This window comes from Scardinius erythrophthalmus, assembly GCF_964197995.2.
Source record: "Scardinius erythrophthalmus genome assembly, chromosome: 8".
Classification (NCBI taxonomy): domain Eukaryota; kingdom Metazoa; phylum Chordata; class Actinopteri; order Cypriniformes; family Leuciscidae; genus Scardinius; species Scardinius erythrophthalmus.
Window position 1 is genome coordinate 37,823,057 of NC_138228.1, and position 23,509 is coordinate 37,846,565.

Sequence of the window (23,509 nt, forward strand, 5' to 3'; positions counted from 1 at the left end):
CTGCATGACTCGGCAGCTCTGACTGCTTTAATGACACCTGTTCAGACAGAACGCTACTGCATACCTGCTCATGTTATGAAGTCAATCCTCACCCGTCAGTTGTGCCTTCATGGCCTGGGGTGTGTTCTGTGGATTTTTTAGGAAGGTACATACTTCTAAAACATACTTGGGAATAGAGACACAGGCACACTGAATGAAAAGCTCCATAGATCAGAGTTCAGAGATCAGAGTTTCCCAAACAAATGATCAGATTGTAATACCATAGCACTTTGATATAAACCATGGTACTGAATTATTTCAGTATTTATTTACCATCTTAGCTAACTGGGATGGCATTTACGTGGTACTCCAATGTATATCAAAGAATACCATGGTATTCTTATTGTGCTGTGTTTTTTAGTGAACTAGCCACAAAAGCTTCTGTGCTTTTATTGACCTGACCTGACTGCTAAAAAATTGCAGGGCTTCCCACAGTCAAAGAAATAAGGAATTATGTTTTCAGGCTTAGAAAAGTCATGGACATTTTTACAGTTTTGAAAAATCATGGACAAGTCTTGGTAGTTTTTATACTGACTAAGTGAACCTTTGATTCTGTAACATCATATCATTTTCATCTGTATCTGGGGGTTTCTGAATGCTCTTTAATGCTTTTTCTCCTCAGCGTGAGGCAGTAAATGTGTGCGGTAAGAGCAAACACATGCCGTACTAATCCAAACTGCCTGGGAAAAATATTAATGCCTCAAACTGAATTTGATTGACAGAATTATTCTTTAAGTCAAGTATTATTTAAAATTAACAATTGATATCAGTAATAGGCTCGGGCTCTCTGGTGCTTTTCCAGATCAGTCTGTTAGCGGATAATCCAAATCCTTCACTTCACGTTACACTGGTCATCTGTTTTTTACCATATTCATTTTGCTTCACATTCATATCATTGATCATCTGTTCATAATATCATGTGTGTGTTTGCTTACTTCATCTAGGTACACATTTATATTTTCTTATAAATTAGCCAGACATCAGCTAAACGTCCTAAAAACTTCTGAATATTTTAAATCATTCTCTATTCATTGTGCCATTCATCATTTGAATGAATTTGTTTGTCAAGACGAAATTTAACATCGGTTCTAGGGCTTGATGCTTATTTTTCCCCCAAAGAGATATTAGGGCTGTCAAGTATTGTTTCAGTGATTAAAGTACACAATACTGTAGTTTTTTTTTTTATTAATTAGTTACATTTTTAAATCAATTGACAGCACTAATAGATATATTATCTGAAGTGAGTCCAATTCTCTTTGATTCTTTTTGGACGTGGATCACGAAAAGAGAAATTTAGAATGATATTTGATATTACGTTGTCAAGCCAACATAATATTATTCAGAGCTGGTGTCTGAGCTGTTTTGCTGTTCAGCAAGTACATTATATACATCTGTCTGATGTATCTGTATTTTCTGCATTTAGTAATTCTGTTTCTATTTTCTCATCGTGTCATGTTGTCTATGTGTTGTTTGTGAACATGACTACCTGTACCCCTGCAGAAGGTAAAATTTAGCATATACATGCTGTCTCTTTAGCTCTCTATCTCTCTAATATCACTGCTGTCTAGTAGATACAAAAATTAAGATTGGATAGTTTGGATGTGTGTGCCTATGAGAGATGCGTGCGCGTTTGTGTGTATCAGCATGTTCAGTCTGCTGCTTTCTGCTGTGCAGGGCACAATCTCAATACTGGATTGATTCTGTAGAAAAATAAAACCGCTTCAGCTCTAGAGCCTCCAAACACCATCCAAACAAACTCAACTGCCCAGACAGAATGAAACATCCGTTTAGTTGAAATGTTGTGACATCAGCTGGACTGTTTGTCCTTTTCAGTACATTTTTTTATGCTCTTAAAAGGACAGTTCACCCAGAAATTAAGATTTAATCATTATTCACTCACTTTCAGTTTATAGTGACCAGCTCAAAAAGAACAAAAAAATTGGTCGATGTGATCCATAAACTTCATATGAGCTTCATCTGATAAACAGATTTTAGTCATTATTCTCTGAAAGTGTTTCCAACAGTGAGACTTTGAGGGCATGTCGCCGCATAATAAATGTTTGTTCGTTTTAAAGTAGGCTCGTTGCGATAGTCTGTTACTGTGATAAAATCATTTAGTTCAGTTAGAGAACAGATACTACAATTAAAAACTGAACGCATCTGCTCAATCCAGCGTGAGCCGAACGAGAGTCGAAGCACAGATCCGCAGCGGAAGTCAGATTTCATTTATCACGTGACGAGAGAGAGGTGAGCTGACAGACAAGACAATGGCGGAAGAGTTGGTTTCAAAACGAAATGTAAAAGCACCTATTTGGCAATATTTTGGATTTAAACCCAATGCTAATAGGGAACCTGCAAACATTAATGAGGCAATCTGTAAACGTTGTCTGAAGAAGGTGGCAGCATCTGGAGGTAACACTTCTAATTTACACACCTTATTCGTCTACTTTGTTTTGTTAATAAAAGTTCTAAGTTTTAAGTTTGCCATTGTACTGTTTTGTTGTGGTGGTTTTCATTAATAATAATAATAATAATAATGAACACACTATTCAAGCAATTGTCGCTCCAGATTTGCCACTAGCGAAAGTAAAATGCGCACGGTCACACGGGCATTCATAATCGATTTAAAAATGAGGTGGAAAAGAGGGAAAAACTCCAACTCTTCAATCTGGTGTACATTGAGAGCACAATTAAGAGCTTTCCAGTGACCAAAAACTCTTTGCATTTTATGAAATGTTATGAAAAGTGCACAAATATTTTTGGCTCATTGTGAAATTGTGGCAGGCCGCCACGATCAAGGTAATTAATGGGAAAAAATAACAACATACAGGTTTAGAGCAATAAAACATAGCACAGTACAATACAGAACAATAATACAGATGGAATTTTCATTTTTGGGTGAACTATGCTTTTTAAAATGCAACAGCCAAAGAAATTCATATGTACTATACATAGACTACTAAAGAAATGTAAAAACAGGCAGAACATTAGAACACAAAGCTGGAGTTTGTTTGTTTGCTGTGTGGGGACTTGATGTTTAAATTGTTGGTCCCATAATAACTTTTATTTTGCTTAGGCTGCATGCTGCTTAGTACCAGCACTAGTGTCCCTCAGAACGCAAACTCTTAGCGATCAAAGTTAATGAGACCCTAGGGACATTATCATGGCCCCTTTTGTTCATTAATATCCCACTGTATAACGGTTTGCTTGTCTTGACATGCATAATTGTTTATTATGCTTTACTGGATTAAAATAAGTAATACTTTGAGTGTACAGATTTAGTTCAGTTGACAAAGGCAACGACACACTGCTAAGTTTTAGTGTCTCAAGCCTGTACAAAAACATGAATGCTAACATGTTTAACACAGTTCAGTTAAGAATTCAGTTGTAACTCCCTAAAGTTTTCAGGAGTGAATTCTCTTTTATAAAATGGATAGTTCCCGTCCTTGATTATGATTGGTTGAGTCACATTCGAAAATGTCGTAAAATACTCCTGTTGATATCATTACATCAGTATCACTGCTGTTGTGCATTTATTATATGAAACCTTGCCAGGAAAATGTATCAACCATTTTATAAAAGCAATGAGTTTCGTGAAGCCATGGTTTACAGTGATTTTTAAAACTGCTAAACATGGGTTTTAGGCACTCTGCTCTTCGTTGTACCTAACAACTCCCCTTAGATATTCTGAAATCACTGTAAACTACAGCTTTTTGGGGCTTCTTCCTTTAAAAGAATGATTCACTTCCGTAAATAAGTAAACCATGTACATAACAGGATTAAGCACTCAGACGAGGAGTGACAACTGACTTTATCTGGAGCTGAGTCCATATACAAATTAAAGTCCCCCTGTGGTGAAAGTCAAGTTTTTAATGTTGTTTATATGTCTATGTGGTATTTTTAATATGCTTTAAGACAAACCATGTGCAAATTCATAAGTCAACACCATTGCTGAGTATTTTCTCCTTAAAACCGCAGTGAACTAAAGACAGTCTCAAAAACGCTGTTTGAAATCAATGCTGTTTCTGACATCACAAACTACGTTGTAACCCATCACGTCAATGTGTGATCTTCAACGAGTGGATCTCTGAGCTGGTGTGAGTGAGTGGAGGTGGGGCTAATTTGTATATTCATAGAACCGCATATACTAAATGAGGCAAAGGGTGTAGAGTTACATTCAGGCTATTTTAAGGCATGAAGAACATTTTTTCAAGGAAAAAACATTTAAATAGTAATTTTGGTGATCAAAGATGAGTTTTAAGGGATACAAATTATTGACTACAGGGGGACTTTAATTAAAAAAATTAAGAGCTAATTACAGTTTTTTAATAAGATCTTAGCTTAATTTCCATGTCCAAAAGTCCCTTTGACTAATGACGGTGCAGTATCTGACCACTCTTCCTCACATGGCTTGTATGTTAAGACTGTCTTGGCTGTAATTCCCAGTTTGACCTGCTGGTGGAGCTGTTCCATGATGAGGAGAAAGCAACGAGTCCAACCGGTGCTGCTCCTACCACTGGAGGACGCACTCGCCTCAGTGTCAAACCAGTCAAGAGCAAAACTGGCCAAGCTAGCAAAGAACACAAGAAGACAGTCGGACTGCAGGTAGAAGCCTACTCTTATTTGTACTTTTATTGAATATCTAAATACATGAATTGTATTTTTGTTTTATACTGTGTAAATAAGCAGTGACAGTGGATGAGATTAAAAATACTGATTAAAATAAGTTTATGTTAGAATTTTGAATAAATGTTTACTTCTCTCTCTCTGTAGTTCCGTAACTCTCTGCATCTGCTGATGGAGACGCTGAATGCGACTACGCCGCATTACGTTCGCTGCATCAAACCCAACGATTACAAATTTGCCTTCACGTCAGTTTTTCATCAGCTTTCTGTCTTCTCTCTCTCTCTCTCTCTCTCTCTCTCTCTCTCTCTCTCTCTCTCTCTCTCTCTCTCTCTCTCTCTCTCTCTCTCTCTCTCTCTCTGTGTATACACATACTGTGATCATAAGTTGAGATTCTCTGATCTTTCGGAATAGATTGTCAGCTTTTTAATATGTAGATTCAAGTGGTGTTCACTACAACAGAGAGCAAAAAAAAAAGGGTGGAAGTCATTTACATTGGCATATAGCTTAGCTTTCTTATAACTAATGTAACAATAATGCACAAATACAATTGATAGTTAAAGTTTGTAAAAAAAAATGTTGATCAAGAATTGCCTTAGAACAGTGGTTCTCAAGCTGGGGGGGCAGGGCCCACTAGAGGGCCTCAGCAAACTTGCAAGTGGGCCTCAGGATGACATATAAGTATTTAAATTAATACTGTATCATTAATGCATTAAAGTAACATAACTTTAATCTTAATTATAATGCTACAAATGAACACATAAAATGTGTTTTACGGCATTAAACTGCCTCATGTCTCAAAGCACAAAAGAAAACATTACAATTATTATAAACAAACAACTTAAAGAGCTGTTACCTGTACCACCTGACGGTTGCAGATTAATTTCTGTGTTGATAGTGTTGCCATTGAAATGCATAAATTCAAGTCACAAAACGCTCCGAGTATAACATGGGTTTTAATTTCTTCCATCTAAAGTACAGTAGTTATGGCGTGTATATATATATTCACACACATATAAATACATTTAGACAACTTAATTTAGGCCTCGTTTACACTGTCAGTGAAATGTGTCTTGGATATTTCGAGATCGGTTTCAGGCCTGATTCATATGTGGAAATAAATCATATATGTGCCAATGCGACTGTCATGTAAACAGGCAGATCGGATTTTCTGAGGCATTAGGCAACGTCTCTGTGGTTTAATGACGAGAGAAACACTGATGTGCATCTGCAAAGGGACGGATGACCCGACGAAACGTTGTGTTGTCGTAGGAGAGGAATATGAACAAACGTTGACACAACATATTGTTACACACAACCAAATTTCAGACCCACTGCTCCTCATTAAAGCCAATATTTAAAGCAAATATGCTCCCACCAGTCCTGAGATCTCTCTCACACACAATAACTGAAGCATAATGCGCACAATGATGGCACTCTTCGTCCTCCTTCGCCTCAAAATCATGGTGATGTTTGGTGAACTTCACATAATATCGCAGAGCTAGCATCAATCATATTTCACGTCAACCCATCTGTGCAAGATAATTTAACCCTTTAAGCATGCGCGATGTTTCAGATAGTATGGCAAGTGTAAACACATGAATCGGATATGAATCACAGTTGAAATAACGTGTAAACGGACGGTCAAAAAAATCGGATAAAGGTAACAAATCAGAATTGGGCATCAAGACCTGCAGTGTAAATGAGGCCTTAGTGATTGCTATCAGGATGTGAAGAGACTTTTAACCAGCATAACAAAAAATGTTTCTGGAATAAATTGCCTACCCTGCCTTTAATTCAATACATCAATAAAAAAAAATAAAAAAAACAAGTCTCTTTGTCACAATCACAGCAAGTACCGGAAATATCTTAATAAATTTGAAGAGGGGGGCTTTGAATATTTTGTTGTACAACGATACAAAAAAGTTGAGAACCTAGAATCAGATTGTTTTTCTCAGAATCGAGAGATGCATAAAGAGATGAAATCCCAAAGCTACAAAATTTCCCTAAGCTTTGTCCGGCATCTTATATGAAGAAATTTTGCCTATATTAAAGCTGCAGCGTGTAATTTATGTGCTACCTGCAGTGCTAAACAGAACTGCAAAAGGTAGCATAATTTCACTACATATCAGGAGTTTGCCAATCATGCCCCAAAAAGCTGTCTAGGTTGGCAGCTCACTAGTTTAGACAATGTGCAGGCCTAATATTTTTTCTTCATGAGATTTCATTCTAAATATCATTTTGAACTGTGTTTATATCAGTAGATTTAGAAGAAGTGATAGTGATTCTAGGCTGATATCTGATGTCTGTCATTACCAGGTTTGACCCCAAGAGGGCAGTGCAGCAACTGCGTGCATGTGGAGTTTTGGAAACAATACGCATCTCTGCTGCTGGTTTCCCATCTAGGTACAGTGAAGATCTATACATTAACATACTGAACTCCCTTTTGTCAAACACTTCCTGACTGTATATTTGTGTTTGCACGACTGTTTTGTTTGTCAGGTGGACGTATCAAGAGTTCTTTAGCAGGTACCGTGTCCTGATGGTACAAAAAGATGTTTTACCTGACAGGAAGATGACCTGTAAGAACGTTTTGGAGAAACTTGTGCAGGTACAAGAAGAGGACAATTCAGCTTATAAAACTATATTTATACTCTGTGTGGACTTGGACTCTTTTGACTTGATAAAAAAAAAAAAAAACACACTGCAACGCAACAATGCCCTGAAAACCACCCAGAATTGGCAATACTCACATTTTCTATAGAAAATGTAGTTGAAGGTAAAGTTTAACATGAATGAAAAGTCTTTTAATTCTCTCTCCATTTTTTTGTTCTCTTAATAGGATCCAGATAAGTACCAGTTTGGCAAGACCAAGATTTTCTTCCGAGCGGGGCAGGTTGCGTACCTGGAGAAACTGCGTGCAGATAAGTTGCGTGCTGCCTGCATCCGCATCCAGAAGACCATTCGCTGCTGGCTGGCGCGCAAGAAGTACCTGCGCATGAAACATGCTGCCACAACCATCCAGAGATACGTCCGGGGACACCAGGCCCGCTGGTGAGGGGGAGGGGACTCATCTCATAGTGGGCGGAGCCAGACTACATTTATGAAAAGCATAATCATACAAAATAAGATGACCCGTAGCTTCTAGAATGTAACAGTGCCCGTTCACTTTGACTGTGGAGATGGTTCCGGAATTATAAGCTATGAGTTTAAAGCTATTATACCAGCCAGCCCAGCTAAGGAAAATTACAACATTACAAACTCTGATTAGAAGACACTTTTTTTTTTTTTTTTTAAGACAAAGGCACAAGACTGTGTACTATAATGAGGGAAAGAGCAAAATCATATCACATAATTGTAGTTGAATCACATTCATCATAACTAAAATGAAGTATAAAACTATTGATTTAAAGATGTTGATTATTACATTTATTGCAAAATATGCATACATTTACAATTAGCGTAGGGAGACATTCACGGTGCATCATGGTAGCAGCCGTTTGCTGCACAGATCTTTTTGTGCAATTTTCTCACCGTGACTCTGATTGGTAGAAATTTCTTTAGAATCATGGGTAATGTTAGCCTGGGAATCCAGACCCAAAAATTGAAAGATTAAGGTCTGGCATTGAGTAATAAAAATCGCCCAGCTCGAGGGGCGGCACCAAGCATGCATTTGAAAATCTCACTGCACGCAATTGGATAGCACTACGACCAATCGCAACAATCCACGGGGTGACCGTACACTTAATCCAGAGCCCCATACACTTAGCTACTGTACCAGTGGAGCTAACTGATAGATTAGACTCTTGCCGTATCCGGTCGGCAAAACAGCAAAAACGTCCTTCTTGCAAAGAAACGATTCAAGCGGCGTCTTCTGTTCCTATTTTAGATAAAAAGCCGAGTCTAACTCGTTCATTGTAGCAGCCAAAGCTGTTTCAAACAACTGGTGGTCATCCATAGCCATCTTGCAATGTTTTCTAATGACTTCGACGTCACAGCGCTGTCGTCATCTGTTTAGCTCGCCTCTGGCCCGCCTATATCAGATACACCGATGTGATTGGTGCAGCTCGGCTACAAGGGCATAGGCTAGTTAATGAGCATCATTACTTAATGCCAGAGTGACTTGCTGAGCAAATTCAAATTGTGCTCTCGCGTGAACTCTGGATTTCCAGGGTAGGGTAATGTAGTTTTTCACCAGAAATTCCTCTCTTAAGCACCATTCTTTGGAAAATAGGTTCAAATAATGTGAACTGATGGATTCAACAAAAGCATGTACCATTAATTAACAACATTGGAGCTCACAGTAAATCTGTCTTTAAGGGTTTATAAGTCATTGTTAAAATATGAATGGAATTCTTACTTCGGAGAACCCAACTATTGCACTCTAAACTGTTTTTTAGCATTTAATTGGGGAGGTTTGCATGTGTTAACCTCTACGTTGTTCTTCCTGACCCACAGTCTTGCAAAATTCATGCGTCGCACACGTGCCGCAATCATCATTCAGAAGTACCAGCGCATGTATGTCCAGAGAACATGTTACAAACGCAAGCAGGCTGCTGCTCTGGTCATGCAGTGCATCCTCAGGGCCTACATGGCCAGACAACTGTACAAAGCGGTGAGGAGGAAGTCACACATTCTAATACACTTTTACACAATCTCACATATACAAGCCTCACAAACACACTGCTAACAATACACTTCTAACTCTTCTATTCTCAATATTGCACTTTTATTTACATGCACCTTTGCATTTGTAATTTAGTTCTGTTTTTGCTGTAACATTTAAACAAGCTGGGTTTTATACTTGCATGCATCAGGGTAACATATGATGTTGGCAGGGTGGTTTATAATTAACGCACTAGAAACCAGTGAATTATTTCAGGCATTGGACACATGACCTATGAAAGTGGCTAACTACACCCCTAGGGAACTGAATGAGGTTAAAGGTGCAGTGGATTAAACACATAGGAGTGACTGATTCTAAAATTAGTCAAATTAATTGTTCAAAAGTTTGTTCATTTTTTTTTATAAAGAAAGAAGTTTGCTTTTACTCTGCAAGGATGCATTAATTTCAATTTATTATTCATCATATAATTCTGAAAAAAAGTGTATCATGATTTCCACAAAAAAATTAAGCAGTTCAACCATTTTAAACATTGATAATAATAAGAAATGTTTCTTGATCAGTAAATCAGCATATTAGAGTAATTTCTTAAGGATCATGTGACACTGACGACTAGAGAAATGATGCTGAAAATTCAGCTTAGCCATCATAGGAATGAATTCAATTGTAAAAATATTTTGCAATATTGTAGTTTTTCCTTTTTTATGTAAATGCATGATAAATAAATGTAATACATTTGAAATAAATGCAGCCTTGGTGAGCATGAGATACTTAGTTCAAATAAGTATCATTATTAATAAATACCAAACAAACTTTTGAACGGTAAGATACATTTAATGTAAAATCAAAAATTTTCATTTTGATTTCAAATTTTCAAATCTTTCTTTTTATGAAAGAAACGGTATGTTTATTATCACCAAAGCATTTGCATCTTATAATAGCAAACAGAGTAAACAACTAATATATGAAATTAAAGTTAAATATCAATAATAAGATAAAAAATCAAAATAAAATATGTAGAGACTTTTTGCACCCAGGTGTAATCTGGAACAGCAGAAAAACGAGAATAAACCACAATGAGTTTTGAAATATTGAGAGATTATTTTAAATGATGAGTGATTGGCTGCCAAGAGTATAAAACCGTAAAAAAAAATTGTGTTTGGTTCCACTCTAGACTATTTGAAAAGAGCACCTTCCAGGAACAAAACAATAAATAAATTATTAAACTAAGAAAGTAGCAATTCTGTTTCATCCTGAGGTCTTTTCTATGAATTATCAACCTTGAGTTTTGCTGGCTTACTAGGTGGTCACTGGTTTTCTCTAGTTAAAGTTTTTGAAGCCTCTGGAAGAGGATGAAGTAGCACAGTGTTGTGATGACCTCATGTCTCTTAGCCAGTGTGTTTGGTCATGTGATCTCACAGGCAACAGGTTGTTGTTCCAGTGGAGGGACTGTCCCACTGATGGACCACAGCAGCTGTGGCTGTATTATTACTTACTCTCTCACTCCTCTATTTTGCTTCGGTCAGACCTCTGTTGATCAGCAGTGGATTATCGAGGCAGGATGTGTAATATCTGCAAATTAAAAAGGCAGAAGGTGTGAGAGAGAAAAGCGATTTGAGAGCATTTCACTGCACTGTCACTGTAGTGATCACTATGTCTTTCTTAACTCTTTTGTATATTTGTGTTGTTTTCTCCTGTTCATCATGTGTTGTTGTGTATTTGTTTAGCTTCTGCGTGAGCACAAGGCCATCATCATTCAGAAGATGGTGCGCGGCTGGTTGGCGCGGCAGTGGTTCAAGCGATCGCTCAGAGCCATCGTGTACCTGCAGTGCTGCATCCGTCGCATGCGAGCCAAGAGGGAACTCAAAAAACTCAAGATCGAGGCGCGCTCGGTCGAACACTTCAAGAAACTCAACATCGGCATGGAGAACAAGATCATGCAGTTGCAGCGCAGGATAGACGAACAGGTACCACACTTCACACTGAGATGATGTGGCTTATTGTGCCTCATTCAAAAGTTCAGTTAATATGATTTCTGAGTAGCAAAATAAAAGTTACTTTTGTATGTCCAGCGTAAAACTCAGGAGGATTTTCTTAAGCCAATATGAAATCGTAATGCTCGTACCTGTTCTTCTTGGGCATCAGTGCACTTTGTTCCATAAAAAAGTTTGTCGTCATAAATCTTTCATAAAATGTAATAGCTTGCTCCACCCATGAAACAACTTTTGCCCTTTTGCTTTTTTAGCTTCCCTCCATCCAACCAGCTGTCACGTTGACTCTACTTTTCCCAATCAAATTCTACCCCCCTTTTTGTCCTGTGAATATCCTTATTTAGTCAAAAAAACATCAGGTTATGGAAGGAAACTGGGTTGCAACCATGCTTTCATGTTGACTTTATGATGTCAGTGTTAATTTGTTTCTAGCTGATTTTAGTTCCTTTGCAATGAGTCATAGTGTGTTAGCTGTGTATGATAACATCATTTAGATCTGGGCTTCCCTGTGCAGAATTTTTGTCTAAAGCCCCATTCAGACTGAATTAGTTTAACATGGAGAGGTGGGGTAAAGTAATTATTACCAGATCTTCTCAGTGATATTAGTCCCGTCCGAATGTGCCATCTCAGTAATCATTACGGACAATGGCAGTAAAGAGTACTGCGACTTTTACCATCTATAAAAAGGTCAGGAAAATTACCCCAGGTAATACTAATCCCGTGCGAAAAGACCTGCTGTAAATATGTACGTACATATTCTGTCATTTCCTGTTTAAAAGTAGTTTTCCACGGTTTTTCAAGTATGAAGGCGCTTGAAATGGCGTTCAGTTGCTTTCTAGGCAGTGGGACAAGACTGTGGCAAAAATGTGCATAAATCGAGTAACCCCTCCCACTTCTGCAAGTGAGATTTCTTATCCCTGGCGAATAAAGAGAATGCCACAAAGACTGCCTTGACATAAAAAAATATATTTAAGATGAATTCACTAAAGTAAAATGATTCAAGTATAGTAACCAAAAAATAGTACTTGTGTAATTAAATAGAATTAACTGATGTTCTGTTTTGGTTTCACTCTAGAACAAGGACAACCGTTCTCTCAGCGAGCGTTTGAATGGTCTAGAGATCAGCCATGCTGCAGAGTCTGAGCGCATGCGTGTGGAAGTCCACCGTCTGCGAGGGGCAGAAGAGGATGCCAAAAACAACGCCAACAAAGTTACAACTCTTCTGGAGGAGCTGGAGCGACTGCGTAAAGACCTGAAGAACACACAGAAAGAAAAGAAAGCCATCGAGGATTGGGCGAAAACCTACCAGGACGAGATGGAACAGGTGCTGCACGTTCACTTGTGTAGTTGTGTGCAGCTGTGATGTGCCTGTACTAGTGCGATGTTCAAAGCACTTTTCAAAAAGGGGATTGAAGTCCATTTCTTTATGCCCTTCCCTCACTAATTTCCATCTGTCTCGTTCACTCAGATGTACGTCATTGCTAACATTGAGCGCCCACTACTGGTGGAACCCTTGCAACGGGTTTAAATAAGCCCTTGATCACTTGGAATCCGCTATGGATCTGATTTATTATTTACAGTTTTTTATCCTTATTGATTTGTTTTACGGATCATTCTGCATGCATGCTTGGGCTGTTGGACAAAATATAAAAAATGACACAAACGAAAATGATAACAATACAATGAACTATAACTGTGTAAAAAAAAAAGTTTAAGATAGCTAAAAGTAATGTGCTGGTAAATGTCAAAATAACTCCAAAATCAAACACTAGAGTTGTGTGGGAAAATTAAGCGCTATCTGCTGTGGCGTAACAATGTGCGCATTGTGGTCTATGGATCTCCCTTGTGTACATATGAGTAAACTCGCTCCCTCTGACAAAATTGAGGGGTCAAGGGTCTGTCCAAATAATACTTTCTTCGCCCTCTTGACGAAGTTGAACGCACATCAAAATGGCGTTGGGGATTCCCCTGAGGGGAAGTGCTTAGGGAAGTGTACTATATGTCTAAAAGTGGAGTTAAACGCAGCCCTGGAAGTCAATTCATTCAGACAGCTTATCACTGATGCGTTTGAGTCGTCTCCCAGTGGTGTTCCTTTAAAGAGGGTTCATTTGAATGGCTCGTTTCAGTAAACGGATTCATAGAGAACGCGTTCATTTGATTCATTACTCAGTAGTGTTCCAGAAGTCAGTTAATTTGGATGGCTCATGTCAATTTACTGATTCAAAAAAGCGATTAATTAAATGTACCACAGTACATTCATGATTCCGGTGTCATAAAGTTCTCCCATACCATTGAGTGATTCACAAAACCTTTGCAAATTAGTTAAATAGAATAATTAATTATATTAAAATGTCTAAAAGTGCATTCACACCATGTCGTAATTACCGCAATTACACAATTTCAACTTGTAACAAGCATTCGTGTCCTCATGGAGCTCATAATTACAGCTTGTACCATGGCAATTGTTTGAGAGCTCTTACTTGTACCACATGACTGCTGTACCACCTGACCGCTGCAGATTCATTTAGACGTTGATAGTGGTGCCATAGAAACGCATAATTCCTAGTCTGAGGACGTGAACAGCTCCGAATATAACGTCACATGTTGTCATTTTGAGACTATGGTAATTACGACATGGCGTGAATGTAGCATTAGTGTCCAAGTTATTAGTGTTTGACTCGTATATAAATTAATAATTTATATAAGTGTGTGTTGATGTGTGTCGTAAACCTTATTGATGGTATGGCATTACATTAGCAAATTCTAGTTGCATTAGCAAATTCTTCACAATAGATCCTCAAAGTCAAGTTCGACCTACAGGTTACCCACATTACCCTGCTTTTAGACAGTCCTCCTAGATTGTAGAGCCCTCTAAAGACACAGATATACTCCTGTTTATCTCCATATTCAGGGATTAGAGAAACACTGCTTTAAATCTGGGAAGAGAAGAGACCTGTACATTCACACAGGTGAGAGAGAGATAGAGACTAGCGCTCAGCACAAATTTTAGAAGTAGCATAGTTTTAGGATGGTACAGTAGAGGAGTAGAACGATTCACAAAGCCACAATAATACAATATTGAATGTGTGCTGAGTAAATGAATGTCCCCATTCAATACAAGCATCTGTGACACGATGCAGATTACCACAGCTAATAGTTTTTTTGTTTGTTTTTATAATCTTTTAAAGACTTAAATGGCATGCAGTCGACTGATTGTGTTTGTGTAATATTTGTGACAGATGATCTCAGAACTAAAGGAGCAAAACCACTTGCTGAAGAACGAGAAAAACGACCTGAACCGAATGATCCAGGAACAAGGCCAGCAGTGGACAGGTAAGCAAAAACTTTAATATGTCAATGTTGTTCGATGTATGTGCAAACTCTTTAAAAACAGTGTTTTTACACAAGGTAGAACTATTTAATATTTTTCACAGAATTTTTTGTCATGTTAATCATCATTTATATGCACCAGTAGTATAGCAATATATTGTAAAAAACATCTAGCCTGGTTAAAACTAGACCCTTCTCAGTTGAAACTGAGTATAGGGTCTGGGGAAGCTATGTATACAAATCATTTCCAAAGGGGCGTCACCAACTGACGTAGCTCAAATTCATCTGGGCGCAATTGTATAGTCTTAAAACCAATCAGATCGATGAAGGGGATGACGTATGCTTCGAGTGTTGTTCTTTGCTCCGGTTTTAACGAAAACGGTAAGTTTAAATCGCTCAAAACAGACGCGATAATTGATTCGTTTATATACTGTCTATGATTCAAACGAGTGATGTTTCACGGCGGCAACCGGCGTCACATGTTGACGCTAAAGGGTGCCCTTTGCGTCGGATATTAAAGAAATTTCAAAAGCGTCAGTATTATGACGCCCTAGGATGAGAATGCGTTGCATGTAAATCCCCAAACGTTTCTGATTGGTGCCGCGATTTCAGCGGCACAGTAATGAGTTTGAATGGGCTCTTCTCCAGACTATCCTGAAGAGAGAATTAAAATTCGCCGGAAGTAGTCTGGGTTTTCCCAGGCTAAAAAACATCACTATTTAACTACAAAATGTAACATTATGTTGGTGATTTGGTTTGATTTTCATGGACTTTTAGTTTGTGTTGCTATATTTCCTGTGTTTCCTTCCATTATCATGTTTTCTAGTTTGTGTTCATTTGTTGTCATGGTCATATATATATATATATATATATATATATATATATATATATATATATATACACATTATCGGCTATTTCTGTGGGCTGCTATACATAAACCATCCGCCATATTGGAACAGTCAAAGCCTGTCCGTCAACACTCGAGAGCAAGTTGACTGCATTTGCAACCATGATTAGACACATATCTGAATATCTATAGACTTCAGAAGATGTATTTACTAAAACTATTTACTAAACTAACACAATACAACAAGACAATAATGGTATTGTTTTCAAAAACCGATGTTGTCGTGTAAATAATCGACCAAAAAGTTTTCAGTTTTTATATGAAAATGGTGTTGTGTAAATGGCCCCTGAGTTAATTGTCTTGGATGTGTCACACTGTTACGTGTCTTTCGTGTTTTACCTTTTGTGTTTCTTTACTTTGATATTGTTTATTAAAGTAGTTTGCTGCATTTAGTTCTGCGCTGCCTCGTCTCATCTTCTTCAACCTATCATTCTGTGACGCATACATTTTTACTAAAACAATTTAAGCATGTAATATGTCACATGGGAGCTTACTGTGAACATCTTTGAGTCATGGTTGCAAATTAATTGTTCAAACAAACAATTTTATTACTGCATATCGTCATTGTGCCAAATCTATTGAGGTTTAAATCAGACATTCTATTTAATATTTCTTTCTTAGCGCTGGTGTGAAACTTCTCTGTCTTTAGGAAAATGAATGGCCAAATAAACAGCACTTTAAAATCATCAGAAAATGTACTATTCTGATAATACGAAAAATATTGAAAAAAATCATTGGCCAGTCTTACACACTGCTATACCTAGTGTACACTCAGATAAAAAAAAAACAAATCCAAATCCTTTATAAACAGTGTCTGTCATTTCTGTGTGTGCTTTCCTAATATGATACTCGTCCCTGTCCTGTTGCAGTGTCAACAACATGAGTCAGTCTGCAGTCAGATGATTGAGTAATTCAATATTGGTTGACTGTTCTTTGGGAATGTGTTTGAATGAAGTTTAACATGTATGTGTTTTATAGAGAAAATGCAGAGGGCTCTGAAGGAGGAAACCCAGCAGCTAGAAAACGATTTAAACGAGGAACGGTCTCGCTACCAGAACCTCCTTACCGAACACCTCCGACTAGAGGAGAAATACGACGATTTGAAAGAGGAGATCACACTTGCAGTGGTGAGGACACGATCATTTATGGATTACTTAACTTCACATCTTGAAAATCAACTAATCAATGGGTATTCTGAAAGATTAGGCTGGTTTAGGCTCAGATCCAGCACACTCCTTTTAGTAAAAGCCTCCAGTTCTCTGATGGGTCCTTTCTTTCTTCTAGAATGTTCCAAAACCTGGTCACAGGCGCACAGACTCCACACACAGCAGCAACGAATCAGAATGTACCTACAACTCCGAATTTGCAGAGTCCGAGGAAGGGTCCCGCGGAGGGGAGGTGAGAGCAGAAGTCATTTAGATCATTCATATTACTCAGTTGTTTATGATTTAAAATTCATTTTAGGCCAGTTAACTAATTTCTGACTTTCTTTGGCTTTTGACGTTATAAAGATCCTAGGAATAAAACATAAAATGGCACATATTGTGGATATAAAAATGGGATGTGTTTTATTCTCTCCTCAGGATGTTTCCAAGGGGATACTGGACATGTCCCTGTTCCTGAAGCTACAGAAGAGAGTATCCGAACTAGAGCAAGAAAAACAGTCACTGCAGAACGAACTCGATCGGAGGGAAGAGCAGTTTCAGCGGGCTAGAGCTAGGGTACACACACACACACGCGCACACACACACACACACACACACACACACACACACACACACACACACACACACACACACACACACACTTTACTCTGCTTTCTAAATGAGAACATACCATCAATGTTTTTATTTAAAGTTAAATATAATCTAAATCTCCCTAAACCAGATACTAAAATTATATATATATATATATATATATATATATATATATATATATATATATATATATATATATATATATATATATATATAGTACACGTGTATATATATGTACTGTAAACGTAAACATTATATGAGTTAATGAAAGGTTAATTTTACTCAAACATATACATATAAAAAAAAGTAAATCCAGAAAAACTAGTTATTGCTACTAATTTTGCAGAGGTCCCTTCATTTTTTTCAGAGCTGTATATATATATATATACATACATATATGATATACATAGACAGTATATGACTGTGTAAAGGCCAATTTATACTTCTGCGTCGAGTGTACGCCGTAGTGTACGTCGTAGGCTACGCACGTAGGCGACGCCGTCGTGAGCATTTATACTTCTGCGAATGTCTGTGTTGCTCTGCAGTTACACCGCCGAAACGCTAGTTGGCGCGGGTGGGTTTTAATGTTCCACTGTGTTTACATTCCTCGCGGCTGTTTTGAGTTTAGATTTCTACGAGCAATGGCGGACTGAAGGAGTCATACAGATGGCTGTATTTCCGCACTTCTTTAAGCAATCTCTCGGTCACTTGGTCTATTTCCATGGCTCTTCACTGATCTTCGGAATTTAAAAATGGCGGGCGGGCGGTGCAGAGTGCAGAAGATCATTCCGGAAATGCGTAGGAGGAAACGCGATGCTATCCAGCCGACCAATCACAGATCTTGCGGTCCGCGTCGCCGCGACGCGTAGTTACATTTTTGAGGAGGTGCGCGTCAGGGTACGGCGAAGGGTACGACGTATGGTACACGTCAATGCGTATGCTACGCCGTACCTTCTACGCGCACCCGACGCAGAAGTATAAATTGGCCTTAAGTGGGCATATATCATCTATTATCATCTATTGTACAATGGCTTCAAATGTCATGCATCCAGTCAGATTTAAATTCTATTACTGTTTTGAATATCTTGATTTTAACTCAATCTTATGTAATATTACTTTTTGGTTCACATCCAGATAAACTAATAAGAAAAATGTACTTGTTTTTTTTAAAGGTCCCATGAAATTTTCATTTTATGAGTTTTTTTAACATTAATATGAGTTCCCCTAGCCTGCCTGTGGTCCCCCAGTGGCTAGAAATGGCGATAGGTGTAAACCAAGCCCTGGGTATCCTGCTCCGCCATGAAAGCTCAGATGGGCCAATCTGGAATCTAACCTATATGTTGTCATATGGGGAAAGGTTTACCTCCCCTTTCTCTGCTTTGCCCACCCAGAGAATTTGGCCCGTGAGGAAATGAGCTACGACTGTGCAAGAGCGATATTGTTTTTTTCTCAAGAGACATCATGGCTTCAGGGCTCCAGACTGCGACCAATTGGTCGCATTTTGCAACCATTTTTCCTGCTGGTGCGGACAAATATTTATTTAGGTCGCGCTGGCGCAACCACAACGTTGCCGAATGCAAACAAAATGAAACAGAACGAAAATGCGTTACTCATTTATGCTTCACGGACCATTTATTAGTTCGAACCAATAATAGACAGTGCAGCGCCCCGAACTTGCCAGTCGCCGGCCGATCTCGATCACACAACACTGACTTGGAGATCCAGACTCTGGGGATCCAGTGAAGAAATCCATTGAATTTGCCTCATAATTAATAACATCATCGCTGCGAGATCCAGTGAGAAACATTGTGATTCGGCGCAGAGTTCTCTGTTATAAACCATAGATATCAGATCAAACAGCGCTGACGTGGAAACCAGGAGAAACACAGAAGGCTTTCAGTCCACAAATCAGCAACATTCACTATGGATTTAGGCTAATGTAGTAACTAACCATAACTATGGTATTGTAACAGAAAGTAACTGGTATTGTACAAGTACTTACTTACACATCTTTTTCCAGCACTTCAAAACTGTAATATCATAAATGTTATTTCTAATGTGATGACCAACACATTTTTTTTTCATATACCTCTGCAAAATGATTAACAATGACTAGTTTTTCTGGATTTACTTTTTTTATATATATATATGTTCGAGCAAAATTAGCCTTTCATTAACTCATATAATGTTTACGTTTACAGTTTTCCCCTTAAATTATAAAATGACAATGAAATGTCCCATTAGATCTATTTAGTTTTTCACCGTATATAGTAAGGGACCCTACAATTACCAATTAAGATTTTACCATAGATTTTTTACAGTCTTTTAACTTTAAAATTATGATATATTGTTTTCAGTGTATAGCTAAGTAAACCCAAACACATACATACATACATATACTTTTACATACACACTGTTACTGTAATTGAAAATGTGTTTTCTTGTTGGCCAGGATGATGAGGAACATAAGAAAGCTCGTGGCGCTGAGCTGGAGTATGAATCTCTCAAGGTAAACACACACACGCGTAATAATCTAAATGAACAAAATGTTCTCATTACAATTCTCCACCAGATTTACTATGCTACACGCACGCAAGTCCACACTAACTCAAAAGCTTGCGTACACAAGCTGAGACCTGACGTGAGATTTGATCGTAGCCCACACTACCAGTATTTATTTAAATGTCTATTTCAGGTCAATTTATGGCATCATTTTTAAAAGATATGTTTTTAGTATGGTCCTTGGCTAAAATTACAGCTGTGTTGAAACACCTTCCTGCTGTCGTAGCTGGAAATAGAACAAAAATTGTCCAGTACAATGGACGTCTGAAATGAGGAAGATAAAGCAGCGTACTATATTATATGTTATATAGTAATATTATGTGTGTTTTTTTACATGTTTAAATGTTTTTGTATGTTGATAATTCTGAATTCTCTTCAGCGTCAGGAGCTGGAGTCTGAGAATAAGAAGCTCAAACATCATTTGAATGAGATGCGTCAGTCTTTGAGAGGCAGCGCTGAGGCCGGTTCCGCTGCTCCGGGTTCTCCTCCGTACACTGTCCTGCTGGATCAGCTGAACTCCTCCAACGAGGAGCTGGAGGTGCGGAAGGAAGAGGTGCTCATCCTGCGCTCTCAACTTGTCAGTCAGAAAGAGGCCATGCAACACAAGGTCAGACACAAAGCCTTTAATTCTTACTTCAGTTTTTGTGCATTAATATCTGTCACTAACATTCTTCGCATAACATAAGTCTTGTTAAGATTTCTAACTTCATCTCTCCTTTTGTCTTGTGTTGCACTCACAACAGGATGAAAAGGTATGTTGATCAGACAGCAGAACAATCATTTACATCACTTCCATCTCCATTTTAGTCTCTATAATGCTAACGTTTGCTGTCGTTCAGAGTTTGGGAAGATATTGTCGAACATTAAGAGTTTGTAAGCCATTTGGCAATTTATTTATATGAAAAGTGCAAACGTTGTATATTAACTTACAGTTTACAAGTTCAAATATCACTTTTATTAACTGAGAATGAAGTGAACGAGAAATGGTTCTTGTGATGTGTCTGATGCTCAAAAGTCAGTTAGTTGATGGATTCGGTGATTTATAACTTACATGAGTGTGAATCCTCTGTGTGTGTTTAGGCAACCATGACTGAACCCTTGCCGTACATTGAGGATGTGCAGAAGCTGACCGATGCCAAGGAGATCTCCCAGGCCTACATGGGTCTCAAAGACACCAACAGGTGCAGTGCTTCTCTTTACATTTCTTCCACTATCAGATATCATGTGCTGAATCACAAATCCATTACATCTCATACTGTATATATGTTGTGTGAAGTCCTGTTTTCTGCCCTACTCATAGTGAAGTCTTCATGTTTTTCATCAGAGGTTCTTAAACTTTGATTTGTATCCCCCAGAGGGCTACTACCGGTACTACTAATATCACTATGTAGTTATCTTTTTCAGAAATTGTACCCCAAAATGCTGTGTAAACTACCATTCCAAAGTTTGGGGTCGATGTTTTTTATTTGTTTGGAACGGAGCCCCTGAGGGGACCTTTGCAAAAAAATAATAATACGGACTTTCGCGTACTCGCGCGTTACAATTTCTGGTTTGGTTATAGTGTCATTACTACAAATGTGGGAAAAGGGAGGAAATGAGAGTGTGCTTGGAGCATGCCTCCAGAGATTTGTCTTATTATAGGGAGTTTGCATTTGAGATTGTTTGTGGACTGTGCTTTACTGTAGAAAAAAAAGCATGAATATCACATAAATGACTATCAGGTCCCACATCATGGATTACATAATCAGAGAGTAGTCTATTTCTTTTCGTTTTGATTGTTTCGTTTAAAGACATTTCAAGCTTTCTTCAGATGTATTTCTCATGTATGTGAGGCATACACTGAGTTTCGGTTAATTTATGATGAGATGCGCTCCAGTTAACGTGCAATGCAAGTGACCGCGGCGCCGGCGCCGGCGCCTCCATGATTATATTGTCTGCTATCTGACCCCAAACTTTTGAACGGTAGTGTAAATTACATAAGCTTCTAATAATCTAATGGACTATTACTTAAAAAACAAATATATTTTTCTTCTTATTTTAACTGGATGTGAACCAAAAAGTTATATTACATAAGGCTGAGTTAAAATCAAGATATTCAAAACAGTAATAGAATTTAAATATGACTGGATACATGACATTTGAAGCCATTGTACAATAGATGATAAATGCCCACTTGCACAGTCATCAAGGTGTAACAGCACATCAGTTAAATTCTATATGTTAATGTGGCAAGTTCTGGTGTGTTTTGGCACCCGTAAACAACCTACAGTCACACTGCACTTAAATCAGACAGCTTTGGTGTGGCATGTCAAAACTAAATAATTTCCATTAAATGGACAGACTGGGCTGATAAAACCTGTGATTAGTCTACTATTAAAGCATATATATGATGTAAACATTAGGTCTACATATAATATTCACATATGCAGTTCATAGGGGACATAATGTATTACCTCTACAGTTACAGCATGAAATTATATTTAAAAAAAATTATCTCCCAATTCAGACTCTATTAATCACAATTGTGTGTTTATATCACAACTAGAAAGAAAATATTTATTTTCAAGAAAAAAGAAGATATGAACTCTGAATTGTGAGGGGGAAAAACTCAGAATTGTGGGGATATAAACTTGAAATTACCTTTTTTATTATTTTATTCCGTGGCTTCCATAAACTGCTTACTGCAGAACTGTCATTTTCTGTCACCATGTAGGCTCCGCCCACAAAACACATCATCTGTGTTTTGCAAACACCCAAGTGGTCTATTCTACCATCACACTACCCATCTCTATTTATGCCCCTCGAACCTCTCAGTTTGAGAACCTCTGTTCTGATCTATGTTTTGCTGCTGGTTATCTTCTTTGTAGTGTCTTGCATACATCCATTGAATAACATCAATCTCGAACTGAGGAAATTATGATTTATCACTCTCACAACCTTATTCACAAGCCTCTGTGTTTAGGATCAGGCCTCTGTCTGTCTGTATCTGTCTGTCTGTCTGTCTGTCTGTCTGTTGACGGCTCATCTCTGTCCTGCACAGATCACCCAGGTTTACACGCAGACCGACTGAAGTGAACGAGCTTGTGAGCAGGTTGAGGTAACAGTTGGACAGGCATGATGGGCCGCTCTCACTGCATGTGTGTGCAGCTCAGAGCAGAGCAGCATTCCAGAGCCCATACATAGATGAGAAAACATACAGAAAAGCTTTGCTAGGCATGACCTTTAACTAATAAGAAGGGATTGTCTAAAGTCTAGTTCGCTTTTAAAATATTAAACATCCAAAGTTTGCTTCAGGTAGCTTTTGAGGAGGGTTTATTTGAAATGGATTATAGCACAATAATATACCAGTGCAGCGATCTTCATGAACGATTGTGCAAAATATGCCAGCAAAATCACATTGTGTTGATCAGAATTTCTGTCCGTCCAAAGGTAAATGTGGCTTTTGGCTGACTGCTTGGATGCCATTTATTGCCTATTTTCAGTGCACAAATAGCTCATTTATGTGAATGAATGGATGGCAAATTATTTCTTTTTTGATGGTTACACTTGCAGTCTTCTTTATCATCATTATTTTATCTTCATTATTTATTCTGTTTTATTTACTGACATCTTTTTACTGTTTTACTTAATTCTTTTCCTACATTAATCTTTCCCTCCTCCATAAAGCAGCTCTCAA

The 23,509-nt window shown here is 38.0% G+C and overlaps 1 protein-coding gene across 1 annotated transcript in view; it reads left to right on the top strand.

Annotated features, from left to right (window-relative positions):
- Positions 1-23,509, top strand: part of myo5aa (myosin VAa) — a 103,576-nt gene that overhangs the window by 50,803 nt on the left and 29,264 nt on the right. The window contains exons 15-30 of the mRNA XM_081372883.1: positions 4,486-4,644; positions 4,813-4,910; positions 6,982-7,068; positions 7,165-7,273; positions 7,505-7,716; positions 9,121-9,277; positions 11,014-11,253; positions 12,353-12,601; positions 14,517-14,610; positions 16,493-16,641; positions 16,799-16,912; positions 17,098-17,235; positions 19,724-19,780; positions 20,213-20,440; positions 20,914-21,014; positions 22,874-22,930. Of these exons, the coding sequence (XP_081229009.1) occupies positions 4,486-4,644; positions 4,813-4,910; positions 6,982-7,068; positions 7,165-7,273; positions 7,505-7,716; positions 9,121-9,277; positions 11,014-11,253; positions 12,353-12,601; positions 14,517-14,610; positions 16,493-16,641; positions 16,799-16,912; positions 17,098-17,235; positions 19,724-19,780; positions 20,213-20,440; positions 20,914-21,014; positions 22,874-22,930 (2,249 nt within the window). The remainder of the gene's footprint in view (positions 1-4,485; positions 4,645-4,812; positions 4,911-6,981; positions 7,069-7,164; positions 7,274-7,504; positions 7,717-9,120; positions 9,278-11,013; positions 11,254-12,352; positions 12,602-14,516; positions 14,611-16,492; positions 16,642-16,798; positions 16,913-17,097; positions 17,236-19,723; positions 19,781-20,212; positions 20,441-20,913; positions 21,015-22,873; positions 22,931-23,509) is intronic.